This window comes from Eubalaena glacialis, chromosome 3 (genome assembly GCF_028564815.1).
Source record: "Eubalaena glacialis isolate mEubGla1 chromosome 3, mEubGla1.1.hap2.+ XY, whole genome shotgun sequence".
NCBI classification, from domain to species: Eukaryota; Metazoa; Chordata; class Mammalia; order Artiodactyla; family Balaenidae; genus Eubalaena; species Eubalaena glacialis.
The window spans coordinates 93,503,446-93,526,761 of record NC_083718.1 but is presented as its reverse complement, the minus strand read 5'-3'; the positions used below and the strand labels follow the sequence as shown (position 1 = coordinate 93,526,761).

At 34.0% G+C, this 23,316-nt stretch overlaps 1 protein-coding gene across 2 annotated transcripts in view; it reads left to right on the top strand.

The window, feature by feature from the left end:
- Nucleotides 1-23,316, top strand: part of SYCP1 (synaptonemal complex protein 1) — a 164,667-nt gene that overhangs the window by 17,592 nt on the left and 123,759 nt on the right. For both annotated transcript variants that reach the window (XM_061186137.1, XM_061186136.1), the window contains exons 8-11: nucleotides 2,579-2,637; nucleotides 3,885-3,954; nucleotides 4,569-4,642; nucleotides 7,377-7,485. In XM_061186137.1, coding sequence (XP_061042120.1) covers nucleotides 2,579-2,637; nucleotides 3,885-3,954; nucleotides 4,569-4,642; nucleotides 7,377-7,485 — 312 coding nt within the window. The remainder of the gene's footprint in view (nucleotides 1-2,578; nucleotides 2,638-3,884; nucleotides 3,955-4,568; nucleotides 4,643-7,376; nucleotides 7,486-23,316) is intronic.

The following is a 23,316-nucleotide window of genomic DNA, read 5'->3' as shown; positions in this document are numbered from 1 at the left end:
TTATAGTTGTACGGCAGGTCACTGAGCAATTTCTAATGTTTTCACCTTGCATGGCTCTACTTATGGTAGCTGAATCTCTTTTCTGTCCCTTCTGTGTGGTTTTCTCGTACTCTGATAAATTTTGTAGAATATATGATTCTGAGTGATTTTAGTCAACAAACTCAAGTATGCACAAGATTTTTATGTCTTAAAATGTTAAAAAAATCTTAATTTTTAAGATTTTTTTATATCTTTATTTATATTTATATTTTATGTTTATTTTTTTTATATTTTTATATCTTTTTTATATCTTTATATCTTAAAGCCTTCATTCTGCTAGCGTGGAAGAAATTATCTCAGTAAATTTGGGAATTTTTCTTCTTTCCCTGGGATTGTATGTAAATTGGGGGGTGCCCATATAGTACCATGTGGTAGAGAGGGACGTTTGTTTCTCAGTCATCTATCCTCTGAGACTTTCATCATTTCGATTGGTATTCAGTTATTGGTCCACATAGATAGTTGGTGAGCTGTTCCTCATACCAGTCCTCAGGGCCTATTCAGGTATGCTGGTTCTCTGTGCTTTATCCCACCATGCTCAGTTGCACAACGTGTTGGAACAAGGGAAATTGTGAAGCTGTTTAAGGCCCTACCTGTCTATATATATTTCACAGGCATTTCGTCTCAGGTTTTGTCATCTTCCTAGAGTTATACTGAAGAAAAAAAAAAGCACAGCCCCACTCTACTCTTGGTTTGCCCTAACTCTCTGGGATTTCTGTGTTCCCCAACCCTGAGGCTTAGCTTGGTGAGGGTAGAGGGCTACAGAACCCTTTCTTAAGTACCTGCCAGAATCTAATAAGCTCTCTCAGCTTCCCCTTTTAAAGGCTTCTTCCTTACAAACTGGTAAATATTTCTTAGGTCTAGAGGATGGAAGCTTTGCTCTGACTTATATATTTTGAAAATCTATTACTTGTTTATACCTTGAATCTTTCCCCTAATCCCAACACTGGGCTTTTGAAACTCAAAGACATTTTCTTTGCTTTTGGTTGAATCATTTCTTATTTAAGATGATGAGTGCAGCAAGATCTAGTTGGCCAAATTAGGGCAAAGTAAGTGTGTGTGTGTGTGTGTGTGTGTGTGTGTGTGTGTGTATGAGAGAGAGAGGAGGGAGAGGGGAGAGAGAGGGAAGGGAGGAGGGAATAAGGGAGTGAGGTGGGGGTGGGGAGTTAGATAGATAGATACCAGGAAAACCAAAAAGGTAGGCTTGTATTGTTACAGTATTATGTCAGTACATTAGAACACTCTGCTACGAAAGTCCCTTCTCTATGCCACCTGTAGCAACTTGCTCCTGACAACTGTAAAGTACATCTATACCAATTTATTTTCTTTTTTGTAGTTTTATTTATTTGCTTTTTAGTACTTACCTATTGGAAGAATGACTGGAGGGTATTTTGGAAGTACTGGTGGTAGTGGTAATGGGAAGCTTGGAGGTGTTGGCAATAGAATGCAGTTCTTTGGCGCAAATAATTTCTGTGGAATAGAGAAGGTTTGTTGCTAAATGTGTTTGTTAGTGAATATGAGACAGTGAATAGATGGAGTGAGAAGGATGAACCATCTTTCTATTGAAATGCTGATGTGTTCTGTCTTTATTTCTTTAAATTTTCCAGCCCTTTAATATTCAAATAAAAGTGGTTTGGCTCCTGTTCCATGTGCTGTGATAAGTCTAGAGCTCTCTCCAGTATTTTTGAGGGGTTTAGGATACTTGTATTCTTCTAAAGTCAGTTCATTTGGCTCTTCATTGACATTTGAGTCTATCGTAGCTGCCGTTCTCTTGTTTTGCAGCTTGTTACTGAGAATATAGGACTAATACCCTCCCTTTAGTCTAATGTGGTTTCTGTGATGCTTGGCCTTACCTGGGGGAATGATGATGGGACAGCTGCATTTCTTTTCCTGCCTCGTGCCTTAATTCTCTACAGCACCACCTATCAACTCTAAGTTTTACTAACTTTACTCAAGGCTTGAGTATAGTTAGAGGGAATCATTGCTCAGGTTAAAAAAAAAAACAAACAAAAAAAAACCCTAAAAAATATTATAGAGGATTTACAGGAGATTTGTCCTTGGGGCTACACCTATTCTTAACTTGTTCCTCTGGTCTTGAGATTTATCCTCTTTCCTGCCTCCTCAGAGATAGAGCAGAAACAGGAGTGAGCTTTGCCTTTCACATGTACTTCATGAATCTTAAATATACAAAGGAAAAATACTTCATAGACTAATGGTTAAATCCCTACTTATTGTAAAGGCTAAAACTGTAAATATATTTTACAAAGTTTGAATAAATTAATGAATAGTAGTAATTCTATAAAAGGAAATTAGAGATAATTGAACAGCACCTAGCATTTGAGGTTATGTCATGAAGTATGACCATACCTTACTGTGAAGCTGCTTTTGATACTACTTTAAAAGACTCAGAAGATATACCAGTGCCCTTTACTAACACAGATTCTTAAATATTTTAATGTTTACCGGAGACATTTGAGTATTATCTTATTGGAAGTGTAATTGTTTTAAAATTTACTTTTGAAATATTTTATATTTATAATAGATGAATATGAGCGGGAAGAAACTAGGCAAGTTTATGTGGACCTAAATAGTAACATTGAGGTAAGTGGTATTGAAAATTTGAATATTTTAAGCAGAGGCACTTCTAAGCAAATTAGAGTGATAGCTACAAAGATATGAACACTTGTTCTTGCTAAAGGGATTATTATTTATCTTTTGATATATGATTATATCCAATAAAATTCCCAGGGTTCTATACCATGAGTATTAATGTTCTGTTTTTAGTATTTTTTGAATTTACATGTTGGTGACACCATTTAACTTAATTTATTAGATATTAACTCTGTGTCAGAGACTAGCACATTGTGACACTTAACCATTAATTTGAAAAACATACCAGTATTATCAATCTGTGTCTGGTGCCTGTTTACCTTTTTTACCCCATCCCCTGTCATTTTCCACTTTGCTTCTCTTCTATAGTTGTTCCTTTCTTTTTTGTTTCTCAAACTTGCTAAGCTCTTTCTGATCTTGCTTCTTTGAATTTGTTCCTTCTCTCTAGAACTTTTGTATCCAAGATCTTATGCAAACTCATAAGCTTCATTCTGCTTTTTTATTATCCCCTTTACTACTTTACCTAAAATGTCTTTCTATTCAATTATCCTCTATCTCCTCACCTTCTCTAACTTTTCTGAAGAGCACTTAAAACTACATGATATTTATTTGATATACGTGTGTGTGTGTATGTGTGTGTGTATTTGTGTGTGTATATATTCTTTCTTACACTGGAATATAAGTTAGTACCAATAGGGTAAGGACTTTGTCTTATATCCTAAGTGCTTAAAACAGTGCCTGGCACATAATTGACTCTCAGTAACTATTTATTAAATGAATAAATGAATTCATCCAATTTTACAAATCAGGATTTGTTGAATGTTGAATGAACTCATGCTGCCAGGTAATGGAAGTATAATTTGAACTCTTATGGGGAGAGACCTCACAGAGGTTACACTTTAGTGAAGACAGAAATACGTAAGCAAAAATCAACAGAAAATTACAGATTTTGATATGGGCTATTAAGTAAATGACTAGAGTACCAACAATTGTTTTGCTGCTGTTTGGTAATATATAACCTGTCTTCAGTGCCTTTAAGCGCCTGGGAAGCTACCTTAATAGGCACTCTTAATATTTTAGTAAATTATTTAATTGTTAAAAGTTATGGAATTTTTATTATTCAGAGTTGTATAGTTTTAAATATAATGATCACATGATACAAATTTATTATTTTCATTGTTTGAGGAAAGCTATTTAAAAAGTCTAAGTATGATTCTTAAAAGTTAAATATATTTCAGAAAATGATAATAGCTTTTGAGGAACTTCGTGTGCAAGCTGAGAATTCCAGACTGGAAATCCATTTTAAGTGTAGGAATACTTATTTTTTATATTACTCTTTTGCTGTTTATATTTTTATTAGATTCTGCTAATGTTTTCATACCTTCAGCTTGATGCCTAAACTATTGAAAATTTCTGTATTGTATATGGTTTTATAAGCCCTTCAAAATCTTGTGGAATGTGGCAGGGAATTGGTATATGTTAAAAATACCCTTTTGGCTTCAAAAGCTACATTCTCCCTGAAATCAAATTATGGTTTATATAATGGTGTGATTTGGTGACTTGAAGTGTGATTTGGTCTTATTTTTACATTTCTTGGTCAAGTTGCATGTTAAAATAATAATATACATACACATTTAAAATCTGTTATTTCAGACTAGTGTGTTATAAAGAAAAAACTTTTATATATCTGCTATTATAAGAATGATAGAATTTTTAAAAGTTATTGTAACTTTGACATTATTTAAATTCTTTATTTTACTAAACAGAAAGCAGCAAGAAAATAGCAGTTTTAACTTGTTAGAAACCTTTGGGGTTTAATATCTAGATAAATAAGGAAGTGAAATAAAATATCAGAAACTAAAAATTTTGTTTGTTATACAATTATGTTAAGATATTAAAGTATATTTGTTTTATTTTTAAAGTAAAGGAAGATTATGAAAAAATCCAACGTCTTGACGAACAATACAAGAAGGAAGTAAATAACAAGGAAAAGCAGGTATTTTTTAAAAATCAACTTTCTGTATTCTTTATATTCGCTAATTCATGAGATACTTAAAATTTCAAGAGAAATTTGTACTTGCTGCCTGCTTGATAAATTTCTGAGAGAATTTTAATATTATACATATTTAAATATATTTTCCATTTGCCTTAATTTCCATTGACTCAAATTTATACATACTAAATGCTAGCCCTTTTTTAAAATCAGTGAATCTTCTGCAGTATATTAGTGGGTTTTAGGACATTGCTGTAAAAATATATTATTTTGTGAGAAGTTTTGTTCAGACAAAAACCTCATAAAATACAAAGATGATGATGATTGACCACTCAACCCACATTTTGCAGTTTATTTTGAAATACACTATTTATGACACCAATGAAGGGGAACTAAAACATTCTTTTGCTTCTTTCTATTAATGACACATAGTGCGAGACTTGAAAATGGTGAGTCTGTGTGCTTTTGCAGTCACAAGAATGTTGATTTCAGATGATTATTATGCCAACTTTAACAGTTTCAAGCCTTCTGAATCCAGAATGGAAAATGAAATATAGAAAGGAGTCCTCATCTCTCTACTTCCCCCTATTTTTCCTGAGTTTTTATCTGACTTGCCACAGATACCTTGTAATTATAGATAATAAGGATATCTACTTGAACAATAATGGCAAATGTTAATTGAAAGTACAGAGAAGATTCTTAGAGTTTTCTTTAAGTTCTGGTTAAATGATAGAATTCTGATTTATGTGTTATACTTCGATCTTTTGAAAGAGTTAACAATTTTTTCTGTATTTTAACTGTATTTTTTAAACCAGATTTCTGAAAGAAGGAGGTCTTCTTAAAATTTAAAATTGTGCTTATTACTACAGAACACAAAAATAGAATAAAGTGCTAAGAAGCTTGTTGGAATCCTGGGTACATGAGCAGAGCTTACAGATTTGGGGGGTTCCCTGTAAAATTATGCTGTGGCCAGCTAGTGTTTTTGTTGGGGACTCCTAAATGTCATTATTTGTAAGGCTTTTTTTTTCTGGAGTTCTCCAAATTCCTGCCGGGGAATGTAAACTTTGCTGATGGCATTTTGGGGCTGGGTTGGCAGGGTAGGAAGGACAAGCTGAGTCTCATCATTCCATATGCTGACTTCTCAATTATATCCTTTGTCTCCACCCCTTCCTGTGCCTGGAATACCCAGGTTTAGAGATTCTGTTTTTCAATTTGATCATGCCAGTGTCTCTTATAAAGATGGAGTAGGTTAATTCTCTGACTACATTGGCTTTCAGGGAGTAGAGTCCAGGGAAGGAGGGTTAAGAGGGCCTAGGGAGGTCTTACTACTCTTTGCAGACTTCCAGTCTCCTTATACTTAGTCTCCTGTTTCATACCTACCTTCCACAGTGTCTGTTGCTTCTAATTCTTGAAACATTCTGTTTCTTTGGGATTGAATTATCTTGCTTCTCTTTTGTAATCTTCCCTGTGTAGACTCTTAGTTTTTTTTTTTTTAATTTTTTTTTAAAAATTTATATTTATTTATTTATTTATTTGGCTGCGCTGGGTCTTTGTTGCTGCGCGTGGGCTTTCTCTAGTTGCGGTGAGCGGGGGCAACTCTTTGTTGCAGTGCGCAGGCTTCTCATTGCGGTGGCTTCTCTTGTTTTGGAGCACGGGCTCTAGGTGCGTGGGCTTCAGTAGTTGTGGCACATGGGCTCAGTAGTTGTGGCTCATAGGCTCTAGAGCGCAGGCTCTGTAGCTGCAGCGCATGGGCTTAGTTGCTCCACGGCATGTGGGATCTTCCGGGACCAGGGCGCGAACCCGTGTCCCCTGCATTGGCAGGCAGATTCTTAACCACTGCGCCACTAGGGAAGCCCCTAGACTCTTAGTTTTGACCTTGCTTTTCTATGCTAAATCATTTTCTGTTCCTTCTAACTGCTTTCCTTTTTTACATGTTGTGGTTTGGATTATAGAAGTCTCGTGGTTTCATGGAAGATGAAGTCCATCTTTGTTGTTTTCCTGGTTATTTTTTGGGTGATTTGAAGATGAAAATAGGGCAGAGAGGTCTTTCTGCCATGTTGAATCTGCAAGTCTTCAGTCTATCTTTATGAGTTTATCTTTCACCTTTTCTTTACATGCACTCTGTATTCTAGCCATCTGAATATTTTCAGTTCTCTGAATAGAAGCATGATCTCTTGATCCTTTGTGTTCTCATACAAGTCTAGAATGTTCATTTCCCCCACAGCCTGATTAATTTGTACTTGTCTATCGAGACTCAGTTCAGTTCTCTGAGAAGGATTAATTTTTGATTACCTCCCCCAGGACTGATTTAGGTGTTCCTTTCTTGATTCCTATAACATTTTTGTCCTATTACTAATAATATTCAAGTATAGTTGTTTGTTTCCTGGTCTAGGCTGTGAGTTTCTTGAAGGTGAGTTCCATCATCTCTGTATATTCAGTGCATATTATGGTTTCTGGAACAGATTAGGTGCTCAATAATATTTATGGAATAAATGAACGAGTAGATTTCAATATATAATCTTCTAAGTGATAACTGTAATATTGGGTATATTGCATTAGTTTGTTCATTCCTTCATTCAATAAATGTTTATTGTGCAGGCACATACTAAATGCCAGGCACAGACAGCTGAAAAGCATATAAGCAAGTACATAAAATAATCACAGATAATGATAAATGCTAAGGTGTCATATTTAATTTTTCATATCTATGATGTATTATTTAAATATTTCATTTTAGGTATCACTGCTATTGATCCAAAGTACTGAGAAAGAAAATAAAATGAAAGAGTTAACATTTCTGCTAGAGGAGTCCAGAGATAAAGTTAATCAATTAGAGGAAAAGACAAGTAAGAATTTATATAAGAAAATATAACAATGTCTTTTGTATTGCTCTTGTTATGTTTTAAATTTAGCTTTCATTACAATTTTTTTGTAATGCTTTCTAATGCTGTAATTCTCCACCTAGGTTAGAACAGTTGGAGGAGGGAATAATAGTCACTTAAGAAGATTTTTCAAAGTATATGTGCTCCTCTTTTCCCTTTTCATACTGTCACCTTCTTCAGAGTTTCAATGAGGTGCTCCATGAAAACAGGGATCTTTGTCTTTTTTTGTTCATTGATGCATTCCAAGTGCCTGGCATATATTAGGCACTCAAACATCTTATAAATAAATGAATACTCTGGGAGCACTATGGAGGGAATTATTAATTATTCTTGGAGCAAGGCATTTGGAAAGGCATTAAGGAAAAATTGTTAAACTAAACCTTAGATGATTAAAAGTTCACTAGACAATGAATTGGAGGAGGGAGTGTAGGCAGAAGAAATGGCTTGTGCAGGTCATGGAAGTGTGAAAATTAGGGTATATTTGAAACACTGATTGGTGTGTCTGTATATTTGAAACACTGATTGGTGTGTCTGTATCTTAAAGAACTCAGGTAAATGAGACTGGAAAAAAAAAGTTTGGATCAGATTATGAAGGATCTTTAGTGTCATGTAGTGTTTAGACTATCTTATTATTGAGTATTTTTCAAACTTGTTCAACTAGTAAGGCACTTGAAAGGCATACACTTTGTGAAATACTATGTCCCTTTCAGAACATCATAGAGATCTTGTGACATTTTTCACCTTTCTCTTAAAAATGTGGCAAATAATTATCTAGTTCCTGCTAACCTATGCCTGCTCATTTCACCTTACTGTCACTACTATATCCTATACTCCAGATATACTGAAATTGTTTAACTTCCTTACCTTTTATGTTCTTCCTATCTCACCATCATGCTTTTGGCTACTTACTCTGTCCAAAATGAACCTCCTACCTCCTCTCCAAATCTACTGGCTAAATTCTAGTGCACTCCTTATTGTTAAGAGTGGCTTAAGCATTACTTGTGTGTCTCCTGTGACCATGAGTGTCTTGAGGGCAGGCACTGTGTCTCACTAAATATCTTTGTAACTCTAGTGCCCAGCATATTGCTATGTATATATAATAGGAGTTTAATAGGTGTTAGGATGAATGAATGAATATTTAATCTTATATAAACTGGAAACAACTTATTGGTAATAAATAACTAATACAATGTGATTCTGCAGACTCATAACCACTGAAATATATTCATTTAAGTTACTTTTCATTGTTTCCCATATGTATGTATCTTCCATTTGTTTTTCTCTTTGTTTCAACTTAGAGATCTTCTATTGACCTGTTACCTAACCCTGCCTTCTGCTGTGTCTAATTTGGTTTTAAACTCATTTACTGAATTCTTAACTTTAATCATATTTTTTCCTTCTAAATTTCCATTCAATTATTTTTCTTAAGATTCCAATTCTTTGGTTAATTCTCCTCTTTTACAAATGACATTTCATCCCTTTTGAGTATATTAATCATTGATATTTTATAGCTATTCTCTTTTTATTTCAATATCTGGCTCACCTGTTGGTCTGTTTCTTTTTTAAAAATGTGATAAAATACATATAACATAAAATTTACCATCTTAATCATTTTTAAGTGTACAGCTCAGTGGTATAGATACAGTCACATTGTTATGCAGTCATCACTAGTATTTATCTCCAGAACTCTTGCAACTCTTTTCATGTTGCAAAACTGAAACTCTGTACCCATTAAGCAGTAACTCCCCTTCCCTCCTCCCCTCAGCCCATTCTACTTTCTATTCCTTTACAGTCTTACTTTTTATTTCTATTCCTTTACAGTCTTACTTTTTAGTGATTTGTCCTTATCTTTTGGTGTGCCCAGTAATTTTTTGATTGAATTCCATACATTGTTATAAGAAAAGTTAGAGGCTCCGGATGATATTGTCTTCTGTTTGCTAGGGAGAAATTGGGAGTGTGGTGGGCTGATTACTATAATGCAATTAGAGGCTGAGCTGAATGAAGGGAAATAGTCAAGTTTATGAGGTCTTTTGAGTCTTCAGTTTTGTTTCTTCAGCTCTTTGAGACCCAATAAAACTATGCTCTTTTTTTTATCCCCTGGCATTGGCCCTCTGCTGGGACCAAGCCAGCATTTAGACCTCTTGCTCATAGCCAGAATCAGCAGATGTCAGCTGCACTTTGTCAGTTCAGTTATCAGGAGTTCTTTCTTAGGAATTCTTAGCCTCTTTAGTCCTTTCTGTTTTGGTTTGTTTCGTGTTTTCTAGTTATTTTCAGCATGAGAGTTGTTCTGTTACAGACTACTTCATTCTGCCTGGAACTATCCATTTAAATGAATTATGATCAGCTAATTTTTATTTTTAATATTTTCTTGCTATTACCTAATTTTTGTCACTTGCCAATACTTTTTGCCTGCTAAAGAGTATCAGTGATCAGAGATTTAAGAAATAAATTTAAGGGGAGAAAATTTTGATTATTTTCTTTCTGTGTATTAAGAGTACTATACTTTTAAATAGGATTCTGTTTGGAGGGGGCTTGGGTTTTTTCATGAGGCCACATATCAGTCATCCTTGATTAAAACCCATTACTTTTTTTCATTCTCTTATCAACGCTGGCTTTTCTCCCTGTCTTAACCTCCTATTGTTCCTCTACTTTCCAAACTTTGTCTTTGAAACCCTTGCTCTTCTTATGTAGCATATAAAAATTTTTTTCCCTCAAAACCTATTAATGCAAGTTTTCTTTACCTTCTGGCTTTAACAAATTTGAGGTCTCTGCTTCCTCTGCTATCCTTTTGAATGGAAGCTGCACATTGTCCTACATTCCATGTATAATGCAGTTGGAAGGCAGTTGGAAACTTTCTTTTGGATGTATATTACCACTTTCAAACCATTACTCATTCTTTCATCCGTTCAACTTTTATTAACCTCCTTTCTATTCTGTGTCAGGCACAAAGCTAATTATGGGGAATGCAATTATTTATTATTGCATCCCTGCTTTCTGGAAGAGAATTACTGTCTGTTTCTAATATGTCAAAGAGTTTTATAATGGATATTGACTTATCAAATGTGCTTTTTTTGGGCATATATTGAGATTGTCATATGGTTTTTTTCCTTTAATTTATTAGTGATTATTTTCTAATGTTAAACCTAATTTTCTAATGTTAACTTTTTACCCCTGGTTATGAATCTACTTTTATTATTATTTTTATATGTTGTTTTATTCAATTTTACATATTATTTGATTAAGGTTATTTTTAGGACTTTTTTGGCATCCACATTCATAAATTAGATTGGTTTGTAATTTTTTTTCTCATACTTTCTTTACCAGATGTTAATATTGAGTATATCGTAGCCTAAAAATGAGTATAGAAGTGTTTTCTTATTTTGTATATTCTGAAAGAGGTTAAGTATGGTTTGGGTTATTTATTCCCTGAATGTTTGGTAGAATTCACTGGTCAAGTAATCTGTCCTAGATTTATTAATTTTAGGGGGAGTGATTTTTAAATTTCTGGTTTCATTCCTCTAATGGTTTGGAAATATACAGATTTTCTATATCTTCTGGAATCAGTTTTGTTCCATTAGTTTTTTCCTAGGGGTTTTTACTTTTCTTATAAATTTTCTAAATTTTTTTGCATAAATTTGTTTTTGGTTTCTCTTTAGTCTTTTTAATATTTTGGCTTTGTAATCTTCTCTAGTGTATGTTTGATTTCTATTTCATTATATTTGTAATCTTATCATCATTATTTCCTTCCTTCTACCTACTTTGTGTTTATTTTTCTAACTTCTTCAGATAAATTTTTAGCTTATTTATGCTTATTTTAATATATGCATTTAAGTCTGCAATATTTTCTCTAAATACTATGTTTTAGGTGCATACACATTTAAAAATGTTATATGTCCTTGGTGAATTGTACTTTTTTTATCATTATGAAGTGAATCTATGTATCTTTGTAATGCTATTTGTTGTAAAATTTTTTTCCTTATATTAAAATAACTCAGCATGTTTTATTTCTGACTTCGTAGCTCTGGGATGAATACCCAGGAGTGCAATTGCTCAGTTGTATGGTAATTGCATATTTAGTTTCAAAAGATACTGACAAAGTTTTCCAGAGTGGCTATAACATTTTATAGTTTTATCAGCTATGTGTGTGCCATCCTGTGAGAATTTGGTGTTGTCAATTTTATTTTAACTATTCTAATAACTGTGTAGAGATATCATGTGGCTTTAATTCGCACTTCCCTGATGGCTGATGATCTTGAACATCTTTTTGGTGCTTATTTGCCAGTTAATATCTTCTTCAGTAAAATCTCTCTTTGTGTCTTTTACCCATATTCTAATTGGATTATTTGCTTTTTTATTGTTGAGTTTTCTTTATATATTCTAGATAATAGTCCTTTGTTAGAATTGTGGTTTGCAAATATTGTCTCCCAGTCTGTAGGTTGTCTTTTCATCCTCTTTTAAAACTATGCATATTTTTAATATCTTTCCAGTATAAGATCAAGGTCTATATCATTTGGTAAGTGTTACACCTTATGCTATAATTTCCTAATTGACTTACACATTTATTTATTTATTTATTTATTTATTTTTGTCTGCATTGGGTCTTCGCTGATGCGCGCGGGCTTTTCTCTAGTTGTGGTGAGTGGGGGCTACTCTTCATTGCGGTGCGTGGGCTTCTCATTGTGGTGGCTTCTCTTGTTGTGGAGCATGGGCTCTAGGCGCCACGGGCTTCAGTAGTTGTGCCACATGGGCTCAGTAGTTGTGGCTCGCGGGCTCTAGAGTGCAGGCTCAGTAGTTGTGGTGCATGGGCTTAGTTGCTCTGCGGCATGTGGGATCTTCCCAGAGCAGGCTCGAATCCGTGTCCCCTGCATTGGCAGGTGGATTCTTAACCACTGCGCCACCAGAGAAGTCCCTACACATGTACTTTTAATAAATAATCAATTCCAATGTTTTCAAACAAACTATACATTAAAATGCCTGTTTTACTGCACACTTGCTAAAACTGAATGTAGTAATTAGTTTGTACAAATGTGATGGGTGAAATATATATTATAGTAGGTTTTAATTTGCAAATATATGATTTGTAATGAAATTGTGCATCCTTACCTATTATTACAGGTATTTCATTTCTGTTTTGGGAATTATATTTCTCCTGGTATTTATAATAAATTGTCTTTTTATTGAGTTGTAGAGGCTTTCTATATATGTATGGTATTAATCTTTTCATTTTTTAACTGCCTTTATTGTTAACTTTATTGTTTAACTTTCAAACTGCCTATATTATTAAATGTGAAGTGAGTTTCTTATAGCCAGCTTGTAGTTAAAGAAAAAATTCTGTCAATCTCTTTTAATTGATGTATTTTAGACCATTTAAATTTAATGTAATATGGGGATATATGTATACATATATAGCTGATTCACTTTGTTGTACAGCAGAAACTAACACAACATTGTAAAGCAGTTATACTCCAATAAAGATATTAGAAAAAATTAAAAAAGAAATTAAATTTAATGTAATTATTGATATGTTAAGGCTTAAGTCTGCCTTTTTCTTTTCTTTGATTTTTGTTTCTGTTTTCTATTTTCTGCCTTCTTGTGTGTTACTTGAAAATTTTTTAGAATCCCATTTTGACTTATGTATATGTTTTTATATGTATTTCTCTGTAGATTTTTTTAGTGACTGCTCTAGGTATTTTATATATTTTATATACATATATATTAATGCAGTCTACTGGTGTTGTCATTTTACCAGTTCCAGTGAAGTAGGGAGCTTTCCTCCCTTTTATGCTTTTACTCTCCCCATTTATGATATAATTGCCTTAAATATTTCCTTTACATACATATAGAACCACCTGAGGCAGTGTTATATATATTTTTTAACATCTTTATTGGAGTATAATTGATTTACAATGGTGTGTTAGTTTCTGCTTTATAACAAAGTGAATCAGTTATACATATACATATGTCCCCATATCTCTTCCCTCTTGCATCCCCCTCCCTCCCACCCTCCCTATCCCACCCCTCTAGGTGGTCACAAAGCACCGAGCTGATCTCCCTGTGCTGTGCAGCTGCTTCCCACTAGCTATCTATTTTACATTTGGTAGTGTATATATGTCCATGCCACTCTCTCACTTTGTCCCAGCTTACCCTTCCCCCTCCCTGTATCCTCAAGTCCATTCTGTAGTAGGCCTGCATCTTTATTCCCATCTTGCCCCTAGGTTCTTCATGACCATTTTTTTTTTTTTTTAGATTCCATATATATGTGTTAGCATATGGTATTTGTTTTTCTCTTTCTGACTTACTTCACTCTGTATGACAGTCTCTAGGTCCATCCACCTCACTACAAATAACTCAGTTTCGTTCCTTTTTATGGCCGAGTAATAGTCCATTGTATATATGTGCCACATCTTCTTTATCCATTCATCTGTTGATGGACACTTTGGTTGCTTCCATGTCCTGGCTATTGTAAATAGAGCTGCAATGAACATTTTGGTACATGACTCTTTTTGAATTATGGTTTTCTCAGGGTATATGCCCAGTACTGGGATTGCTGGGTTGTATGGTGGTTCTGTTTTTAGTATTTTAAGGAACGTCCATACTGTTCTCCATAGTAGCTCTATCAATTTACATTCCCACCAACAATGCAAGAGGGTTCCCTTTTCTCCACACCCTCTCCAGCATTTATCATTTGTAGATTTTTTGGTGATGGCCATTCTGACCGGTGTGAGGTGATACCTCATTATAGTTTTGATTTGCATTTCTCTAATGATTAATGATGTTGATATAATATTTTGCTTCAACCATCAAATGCAATTTAGAAAACTCAAGAGAAGGAAAGCTCATTGTATTTACCCATATTTTTGTTTACCATGTTCTTCCTTCCTTCTTGATGTTCCAAGTCTCCTCTTTTCATTGTTTCCTTTCTGTTTAGAGGACTTCTTTAGACATTCTTTTACCGTAAGTTGGCTTGCAACAAACTCTCTTAGTTTTCCTTCATCTGAGAATGTCTTGATTTCCTGAATGTCTTTTTTTCTGAAAGATATTTTTGCTGGTTAGAATTCTGGTTGACAGTTCTTTTCTTTTATAACTTGAAAAATATTGTGCCACTTCCCTCTGGCTTCCATGATTTCTGATAAGAATTCCATTGTTATTCTGATTGTTTTACCCTGTATTTAAGATACCTTTAAGACATCTTTTTTCTCTGGCTTCTTTCAAGATTTTTTCTTTGTCTTTAGATTTTAGAAGTGTAAATATAATGTGTCTTGGAATGTATTCTTTTGGTTTATTCTCTTTGAGGTTCGCTGAGCTTCTTGCAACTGTAGCTTGCAAATGTGTTTTGCCAAACTGGGAAAATTTTAGCCATTATTTCTTTGAGTACTTTTTCAGCCTCATCCTTTTACTCTTCTTCAGGTACTTCGATTACATGAATCTTAGATCTTTTGTTATACTCACACAGGTCCCTGAGGCTCTGTTAATTTTTTAAAAGAGCATTTTTAGGCTCACAACAAAATTGAGAGGAGGGTACAGAGAATTCCCATATATCCCCTTGTTCCAACATATGCATAATCTCCCCCATTATCAACATCCCCCACCAGAATGGTACATTTGTTGTAACTAATGAATCTATTGATACATTGAGATGTCATTAGCACCCAAAGTCCACAGTTTACATTAGGGTTCACTACTGGCGTTGTACATTTTATAGGTTTGGTTAAATGTATAATGACATATATCCACCATTACAGTATAATACAGAGTATTTTCACTGCCCTAAAAGTCCTCTGTGTTTGGCCTGTTCATCCCTCCCTCCCTGCTAACCCCTGGCAAGCACTGATCTTATTGTCTTCGTAGTTTTGTCCTTTTTGTAATGTCATATAGTTGGAATTGTACAATATGTAGCCTTTTTATATTGGCTTCTTTCACTTAGTAATATGCATTTAACTTTCCTCCATGTCTTTTCACACCTTACTAGCTCATTTCCTTTTAGCTCTGGTTAATATACCATTATCTGGATGTATACCATAGTTTATTTCTCCTTTTACCTACTGAAAGACATCTTGGTTGCTTCCAAGTTTTGGCAACTATGAATAAAGCTGCTATAAACATGTGTGTGTAGGTTTTTGTGTAGACATAGTTGTGAACTCCTTTGGGTAAATACCAATGAGCACATTTTCTGGATTGTATGGTAAGAATATGTTTAATTTTGTGAGAAACTGCCAAACTGTCTTCCAAAGTGGCTGTGTCATTTTCCATTCCCACCAGCAATGAATGAGAGCTCCTGTGCTCCACATCTTCACCAGCATTTGATTTTGTCAGTGTTCTGAATTTTGGCCATTCTAAGAGGTGTATAATGGTATCTATTGTTGTCTTAATTTATATTCCCTGATGACATATGATGTGGAGCATCATTTCATATGCTTACTTGCCATCTGTGTCTTCTTTGGTGAGATGTCCCTTAAGGTCTTTGTCCCATTTTTATATTGCATTGTTCGTTTTCTTACTGTGAGTTTTAAGAGTTCTTTGTATATTTTTAATAATAGTCCTTTATCAGATATGTCTTTGCAAATATTTTCTCCCATTCTGTGAATTTTATTTTTATTCTCTTGACAGCATCTTTTTCAGAGCAGAAATTTTTAATTTTAATAAAGTCTGGGTTACAGTTCTTTCTCTCATGGATTGTGCCTTCGGAGTTGTATCTAAAAGGTCATCGCCAAACCTAAGGTCGTCTCGATTTGCTGCTATGCTATTTTCTAGGAGTTTTATAGTTTTACATTTTACATTTACATCTGTGATCCATTTTGAGGTAATTTTTTGTGATGAATGTAAGGTCTGTGTCTAGATTAATTTTTTTGTATGTGCATATTGTTCCAGCACCATTTGTTGAAAAGGCTATCTTTTTTTTTGTTGATTGCCTTTTCTCCTTTGTCAGAGATCACTTGACTATATTTATGTGGGTCCATTTCTGGGTTCTCTATTCTGTTCTATTGATCTGTTTGTTCTTTTTCCAATACCACATAGTCTTGATTACTGTAGCTTTATAATAAGTCTTGAGGTCAGGTAGTGTCAACCTTCCAGCTTTGTTCTTCTCCTTCAATATTGCATTGGCTATTCGGTTTTTTTTTGCCTCTCCATATAAACTTTAAAATCAGTTCTTTTTAATTGAAGTATAGTTAATTTACAATGCTGTGTTAGTTTCAACTGTACAGCAAAGTGATTCAGTTATACATACATATATACTTTTCCAGATTCTTTTCTATCATAGGTTATTACAAGATATTGCATATAGTTCCCTGTACTATACAGTAGGTCCTGTTGTTTACCTATTTTATATATAATTGTGTGTATATGTTAATCCCAAATTCCTAATTTCTCTTGCCCCCCCTAAAATCAGTTTTTTAATATTCACAAAATAAATTGCTGGGATTTTGATTGGGATTGTATTGAATTTGTAGATCAAGTTGGGAAGAACTGACATCTTGACAATATTGAGTCTTCCTATTCATTAACGTGGAATAACTCTTCATTTATTTAGTTGTTTGATTTCTTTAATCAGAGTTTTGTAGTTTTCCTCATATAGATATTGTACATATTTTGTTAGATTTATACCTAAGTATTTCAGTTTTTTAGGTGCTGATATGAATGATACTGTATTTTAAATTTCCAGTTGTTCATTGCTGGTATATAAGAAAGCAGTTGACTTTTGTATATTAACCTTGTATCCTGCAACCTTGCTGTAATTTCTTATTAGTTCCAGTTTTTTGGGTTGATTCTTTTGGAATTTCTACATGGACAGTTATGTCATCTGTGAACAAAGATAGCTTTATTTCTTCTTTTGCAATCCGTATACCTTTTATTTCTTTTTCTTATCTTATTGCATTACCTAGGACATTGAGTACGGCGTTGAAAAGAAATGGTGAGAAGGGCTTCCTTACCTTGTTCCTGATCTTAGTGGGAAAGCTTCTGGTTTCTCCCCATTAAATATGATGTTAGCTGTAATTTTTTGGTAGATATTCTTTGTCAACTTTAGGAAGTTCCCCTCTATTCCTAGTTTACTGAGAGTTTCTAACATGAATGGGTGTTAAGATTTTGTCAAATGTTTTTTATGCATCTATTAATATGACCATGTGATTTTTCTTCTTTATCCTGTTGATGTGATAGATTACATTAATTGATTTACAAGTGTTGAACTATCCTTGCATACTTGGGATAAATACCTATTGGTTGTGTATAATTCTTTTTATACATTATCGGATTAAATTTGCTACTTTTTGTTGAGGATTGTTGCATCTATGTTTGTGATAGATATTGGTCTGTAATTTTCTTTTCTTGTAATGTCTTTATGTTGTTTGCGTATTAGGGTAGGGCTGGCCTCATGAGTTAGGAAGTATTCTTTCTGTTTTTTGGGTTTTTTTCTTCTGAAAGATACAGCTTTCTTTTGATTAGTGTTAACATGGTATATATTTCTCCATTCATTTTCTTTTAATCTACTGTGTCTTTATATTTAAAGTGGATTTCTTGTACATAACATAGAGTTGGGTCTTGTTTTTTGCATCCATTCTGACACTCTCTTTTGATTGATTTATTTAGACCATTGATGGTTAAAGTGATTGTTGATACAGTTGGATTAATATCTGCCATATTTGTTACTGTTTCTATTTGTTTCCCTTGTTCTTTGTTTTCTGCCTTTTGTAGTTTTAATTGAGCATTTTATGTGATTCTGTTTTTCTCCTTACTTAGCATATCAGTTACACTGCTTTTTTTTTTCACCTTTTTTTAGTGGTTGCTCTAGATTTTGTGATACACATTTGCAGCTAATCTAAGTCCACTTTCAGTTATCACTGTACCAAAATGATCCTAATTTCTCCCTCCTGTACCTTGTATCATTTCTGTCATTCATTTTTCTTATATATAAGCATACACACAACGACATATATATAACTGAATACATTGTTGCTCTTCTTATTTCAAACAAAACTATCTGTTGAATCAATTAAGAAGAATAAAAGTTTTATTTTGCCTTCACTATTCCTTTTTCTATGCTCTTCCTTTTTTAATGTAGAACCAAGTTTCCAACCTATATTATTTTCCTTCTGTATAAGAACTTCCTTTAAAATTTCTTGAAAGAGAGATCTGTGGCAATAAATTCCCTCAATTATTGTTTATTTGAGAAAGGCTTTATTTCACCTTCACTTTTGAAGGATAATTTTGCAGGTACAGAATTCTAGGTTGTGGCTTTTTTCTCTCAACACTTTAAATATTTCACTCCACTCTTTTCTTGCTCACGTGGTTGCTGTGGAAAAGTTAGATGTAGTTCTTATCTTTGTTTCTCCACAGGGAAAGTGTTTTTTACCTCTAGCTTCCTTCAGGATTTTTTCTTTATCTTTGATTTTCTGTAGCTTGAGTATGATTGCCTAGGTACAGTTGCTTTTTACATTTATCCTGCCTGCTGTTCTCTGAGTTTCCTGGATCTGTGGTTGTTGTGTGACATTGATTTGGGGGAAATTATTGTTTCAGATATTTCTTTTGATCCTTTCTTCTCTTTCTGGTATTTCCGTTATGTGTATGTTACACCTTTTGTGGTTGTCTGTAGTTCTTGGATAGTCTATTCTGTTTTTGGTTTTTTTTTAATCCTGTTTCTCTTGGCTTTTTAGTTTTGCAGGTTTCTATTGATACATCCTCAAGCTCAGAGATTCTTTCTTCAGCCATGTCCAGTCTACTAATAAATCCATCAAAGACGTTCTTCATTTCTTTTTAAAAAATTTTTAAAATTAAAAAAAAATTTTTATTTTATATTGGAGTCTAGTTGATTAACAATGTTGTGTTAGTTTCAGGTGTATAGCAAAGTGATTTAGTTATACATATACATGTATGTATACCTTTTCAAATTCTTTTCCCATTTAGGTTATTACAGAGTGTTGAGTAGAATTCCCTGAGCTATTTGTGTCTTCTTCAATTTCTTTCATTAATGTCTTTTTTTTAACCTTGATTTGTTAAAAAAAATTTTTATTGGAGTATAGTTGATTTACAATTTTGTGTTACTTTCTGATGTACAGCAAAGTGAACCAGTTATAAATATATATATATCTCCACTCTTTTTTAGATTCTTTTCCCATATAGGCCATTACAGAATATTGAGTAGAGTTCCCTGTGCTATAGAGTAGGCCCTTATTAGTTGTCTATTTTATATATAGTAGTGTGTATATGGCAGTCCCACTCTCCCAATTTTACCATCCTCTCCTTCCCCCACCTCCCTGGTAACTATAAGATTGTTTTCTACATCTGTGATTCTATTTCTGTTTTGTAAATAAGTTTATTTGTACCCTTTTTTTAGACTCCACATATAAGTGATATCATACGATATTTGTCCTTCTCTGTCTGACTTACTTCACTCAGTATGACAATCTGTAGGTCCATCCGTGTTGCTGCAAGTGGCATTATTCGTTCTTTTTTCTGGCTGAGTAATACTCTGTTGTATATATGTACCAGATCTTCTTTATCCATTCCTCTGTCAATGGACATTTAGGTTGTTTCCATGTCCTGGATATTGTAAATAGTGCACAATGAACACTGGGGTGCATGTATCTTTTCGAATTATGGTTTTCTCTGGATATATGCCCAGGAGTGGGATTGCTAGATCATATGGTAGCTCTATTTTTAGTTTAGTAAGGAACCTCTATACTGTTCTTCACAGTGGCTTGTACCAATTTACATTCCCACCAACAGTGTAGGAGGGTTCCCTTTTCTTCACACCCTCGCCAACATTTATTGTTTGTAGATTTTTTGATGATGGCCATTCTGACCGGTGTGAGGTGATACCTCATTATAGTTTTAATTTGCATTTCTGTAATAATTAGCAATGTTGAGCATCTTTTCTTGTGCTTTTTGGCCATCTTTATGTCTTCTTTGGAGAAATGTCTATTTAGACCTTCCACCCATATTTTGATTGGGTTGTTTGTTTTTTTGTTATTGAGCTGCATGAGCTGTTTGTATATTTTTGGAGATTAATCCCTTGTCAGTTGCTTCATTTGCAAATATTTTCTCCCAATCTGTGCATTGTCTTTTTGTTTTGCTTATGGTTTCCTTTGCTGTGCAAAAGCTTTTAAGTTTATTTAGGTCCCACTTGTTTAGTTTTGTTTTTATTTGCATTTCTCTAGGAGGTGGATCCAAAAAGATACTGCTGCGATTTACGTCAGAGGGTGTTCTACCTATATTTTCCTCTAAGAGTTTTGTAGTATGCGGCCTTACATTTAGGTCTTTAATCCATTTTGAGTTTATTTTTGTGTATGGTGTTAAAGAATGTTGTAATTTCATTTTTTTATATGTAGCTGTTCAGTTTTCTCAGCACCATTTATTGAAGAGACTGTTTTTTCTCCATTGTATAGTCTTGCCTACTTTGTCATAGATTAATTGATCATAGGTACGTGGGTTTATTTCTGGGCTTTCTATCCTGTTCCATTGATCTATGTTTCTGTTTTGTGCCAGTATTATACTGTTTTGATTATTATAGCTTTGTAGTATAGTCTGAAGTCAAGTAGCCTGATTCCTCCAGCTCCGTTTTGCTCTCTCAAGATTGCTCTGACTACTAGGGGTGTTTTGTGTTCTCAAACAAATTTTAAGATTTTTTTGTTCTAGTTCTGTGAAAAATGCCATTGGTAATTTGATAAGGATTACATTGAATCTGTAGATTGCCTTGGGCAGTATAGCCATTTTGACAATATTGATTCTTCCCATCCAAGAACATGATATATCTCTCCATCTGTTTGTGTCATCTTTGATTTCTTTCATCAGCGTCTTATAGTTTTCAGAGTATAGTAAGACCCCTACATATGAATGAGTTCCTTTCCAAGAGCATATTCATAAGTTCGATTTATTCGTAAGTCCAACAAAGTTACCCTCGGTACCCAACTAACACAATTACTGTACTGTAATAGGTTTACAATACTTTTCACACAAATAATACATAAAAAACAAACACCAAAAACAAAATATTTTTAATCTTACAGTACAGTACCTTGAAAAGTACAGTAGTACTGTAGAACAGCTGGCATACAGGGGCTGGCATCGAGTGAACAGGCAAGATGAGTTACTGACTGGAGGAGGAAGAGGAGGTGGGAGATGGTAGAGCTGAAGGATCGTCAGCAATAGGAGATGGAGGACAAGCTGCAAGTTCACTCATGCCTGACATTGTTGGAATGCACATTCACATCTTTGAAAGTTCACAACTTGAAGGTTCATATGTAGGGGACTTACTGTACAGGTCTTTTGCCTCCTTAGGTAGGTTTATTCCTAGATATTTTATTCTTTTTGATGTGATGGTAAATGGGATTGTTTCCTTAATTTCTCTTTCTGATCTTTCGTTGTTAATGTATAGGAATGCAACAGATTTCTGCGTATTAATTTTGTATCCTGCAACTTTACCAAATTCATCGATGAGCTCTAGTCGTTTTCTGGTAGCATCTTTAGGATTTTCCATGTATAGTATCATGTCATCTGCAAACAGTGACAGCTTTACTTCTTCTTTTCCAGTTTGGATTCCTCTTTTTTCTTTTTCTTCTCTGATTGCTGTGGCTAGGACTTCCAAAACTATGTTGAATAAAAGTGGCAAGAGTGGACATCCTTGTCTTGTTCCTGATCTTGGAGGAAATGCTTTCAGTTTTTCACCATTGAGAATAATGTTTGCTCTGGGTTTGTCATATATGGTCTTTATTATGTTGAGGTATGTTTTCTCTGTGCCCACTTCCTGGAGAGTTTTTCTCATAAATGGGTGTTGAATTTTGTCAAAAGCTTTTTCTGCAGCTATTGAGATGATCATGTGGTTTTTATTCTTCAATTTGTTAATATGGTGTATCACGTTGATTGATTTGCGTATATTGAAGAATCCTTGCATCCCTGGGATAAGTCCCACTTGAACATAGTGTATGATCCTTTTAATGTTGGATTCAGTTTGCTAGTATTTTGTTGAGGATTTTTGCATCTATATTCATCAGTGATATTGACCTGTAATTTTCTTTTTTTTTGTGGTATCTTTGCCTGGTTTTGGTATCAAGGTGATGATGGCCTCATAGAATGAGTTTGGGAGCGTTCCTTCCTCTGCGATTTTTTTGGAAGAGTTTCAGAAGGATAAGCGTTAACTCTTCTCTGAATGTTTGCTAGAATTTGCCTGTGAAGCCATCTGGTCCTGGATTTTTGTTTGTTGGGAGTTTTTAAATTGCAGTTTTAATTTCAGTACTTGTGATTGGTCTGTTCATATTTTCTGTTTTTTCCTGGTTCAGTTTTGGGAGATTGTACTTTCTGAGAATTTGTCCATTCCTTCTAGGTTGTCCATTTTATTGGTGTATAGTTGCTTGTTGTAATGTCTTATGATCCTTTGTATTTCTGTTGTGTCAGTTGTAACTTCTTTTTCATTTCTAATTTTATTGATTTGAGCCCTTTCCCTTTTTTTCTTGATGAGTCTGGCTAAAGGTTTATCAATGTTGTTTATCTTTTCAAAGAACCAGATTTTAGTTTCAATGATCTTCTCTATTGTTTCTTTTGTCTCTGTTTCATTTATTTTCACTCTGATCTTTATGATTTCTTTCCTTGTACTAATTTTGGGTTTTGTTTATTCTTCTTTCTCTAGTTGCTTTAGGTTAGGTTAGGTTGTTTGAGATTTTTCTTGTTTCCTGAGGTAAGGTTGTATTGCTATAAACTTCCCTCTTAGAACTGCTTTTGCTGCACCCCATAGGTTTTGGATCATTGTGTTACTTCTTCTATTTTAGCTGGCTTCCTTTTACATTTATCTGGCAGGGAAGAGGAGGA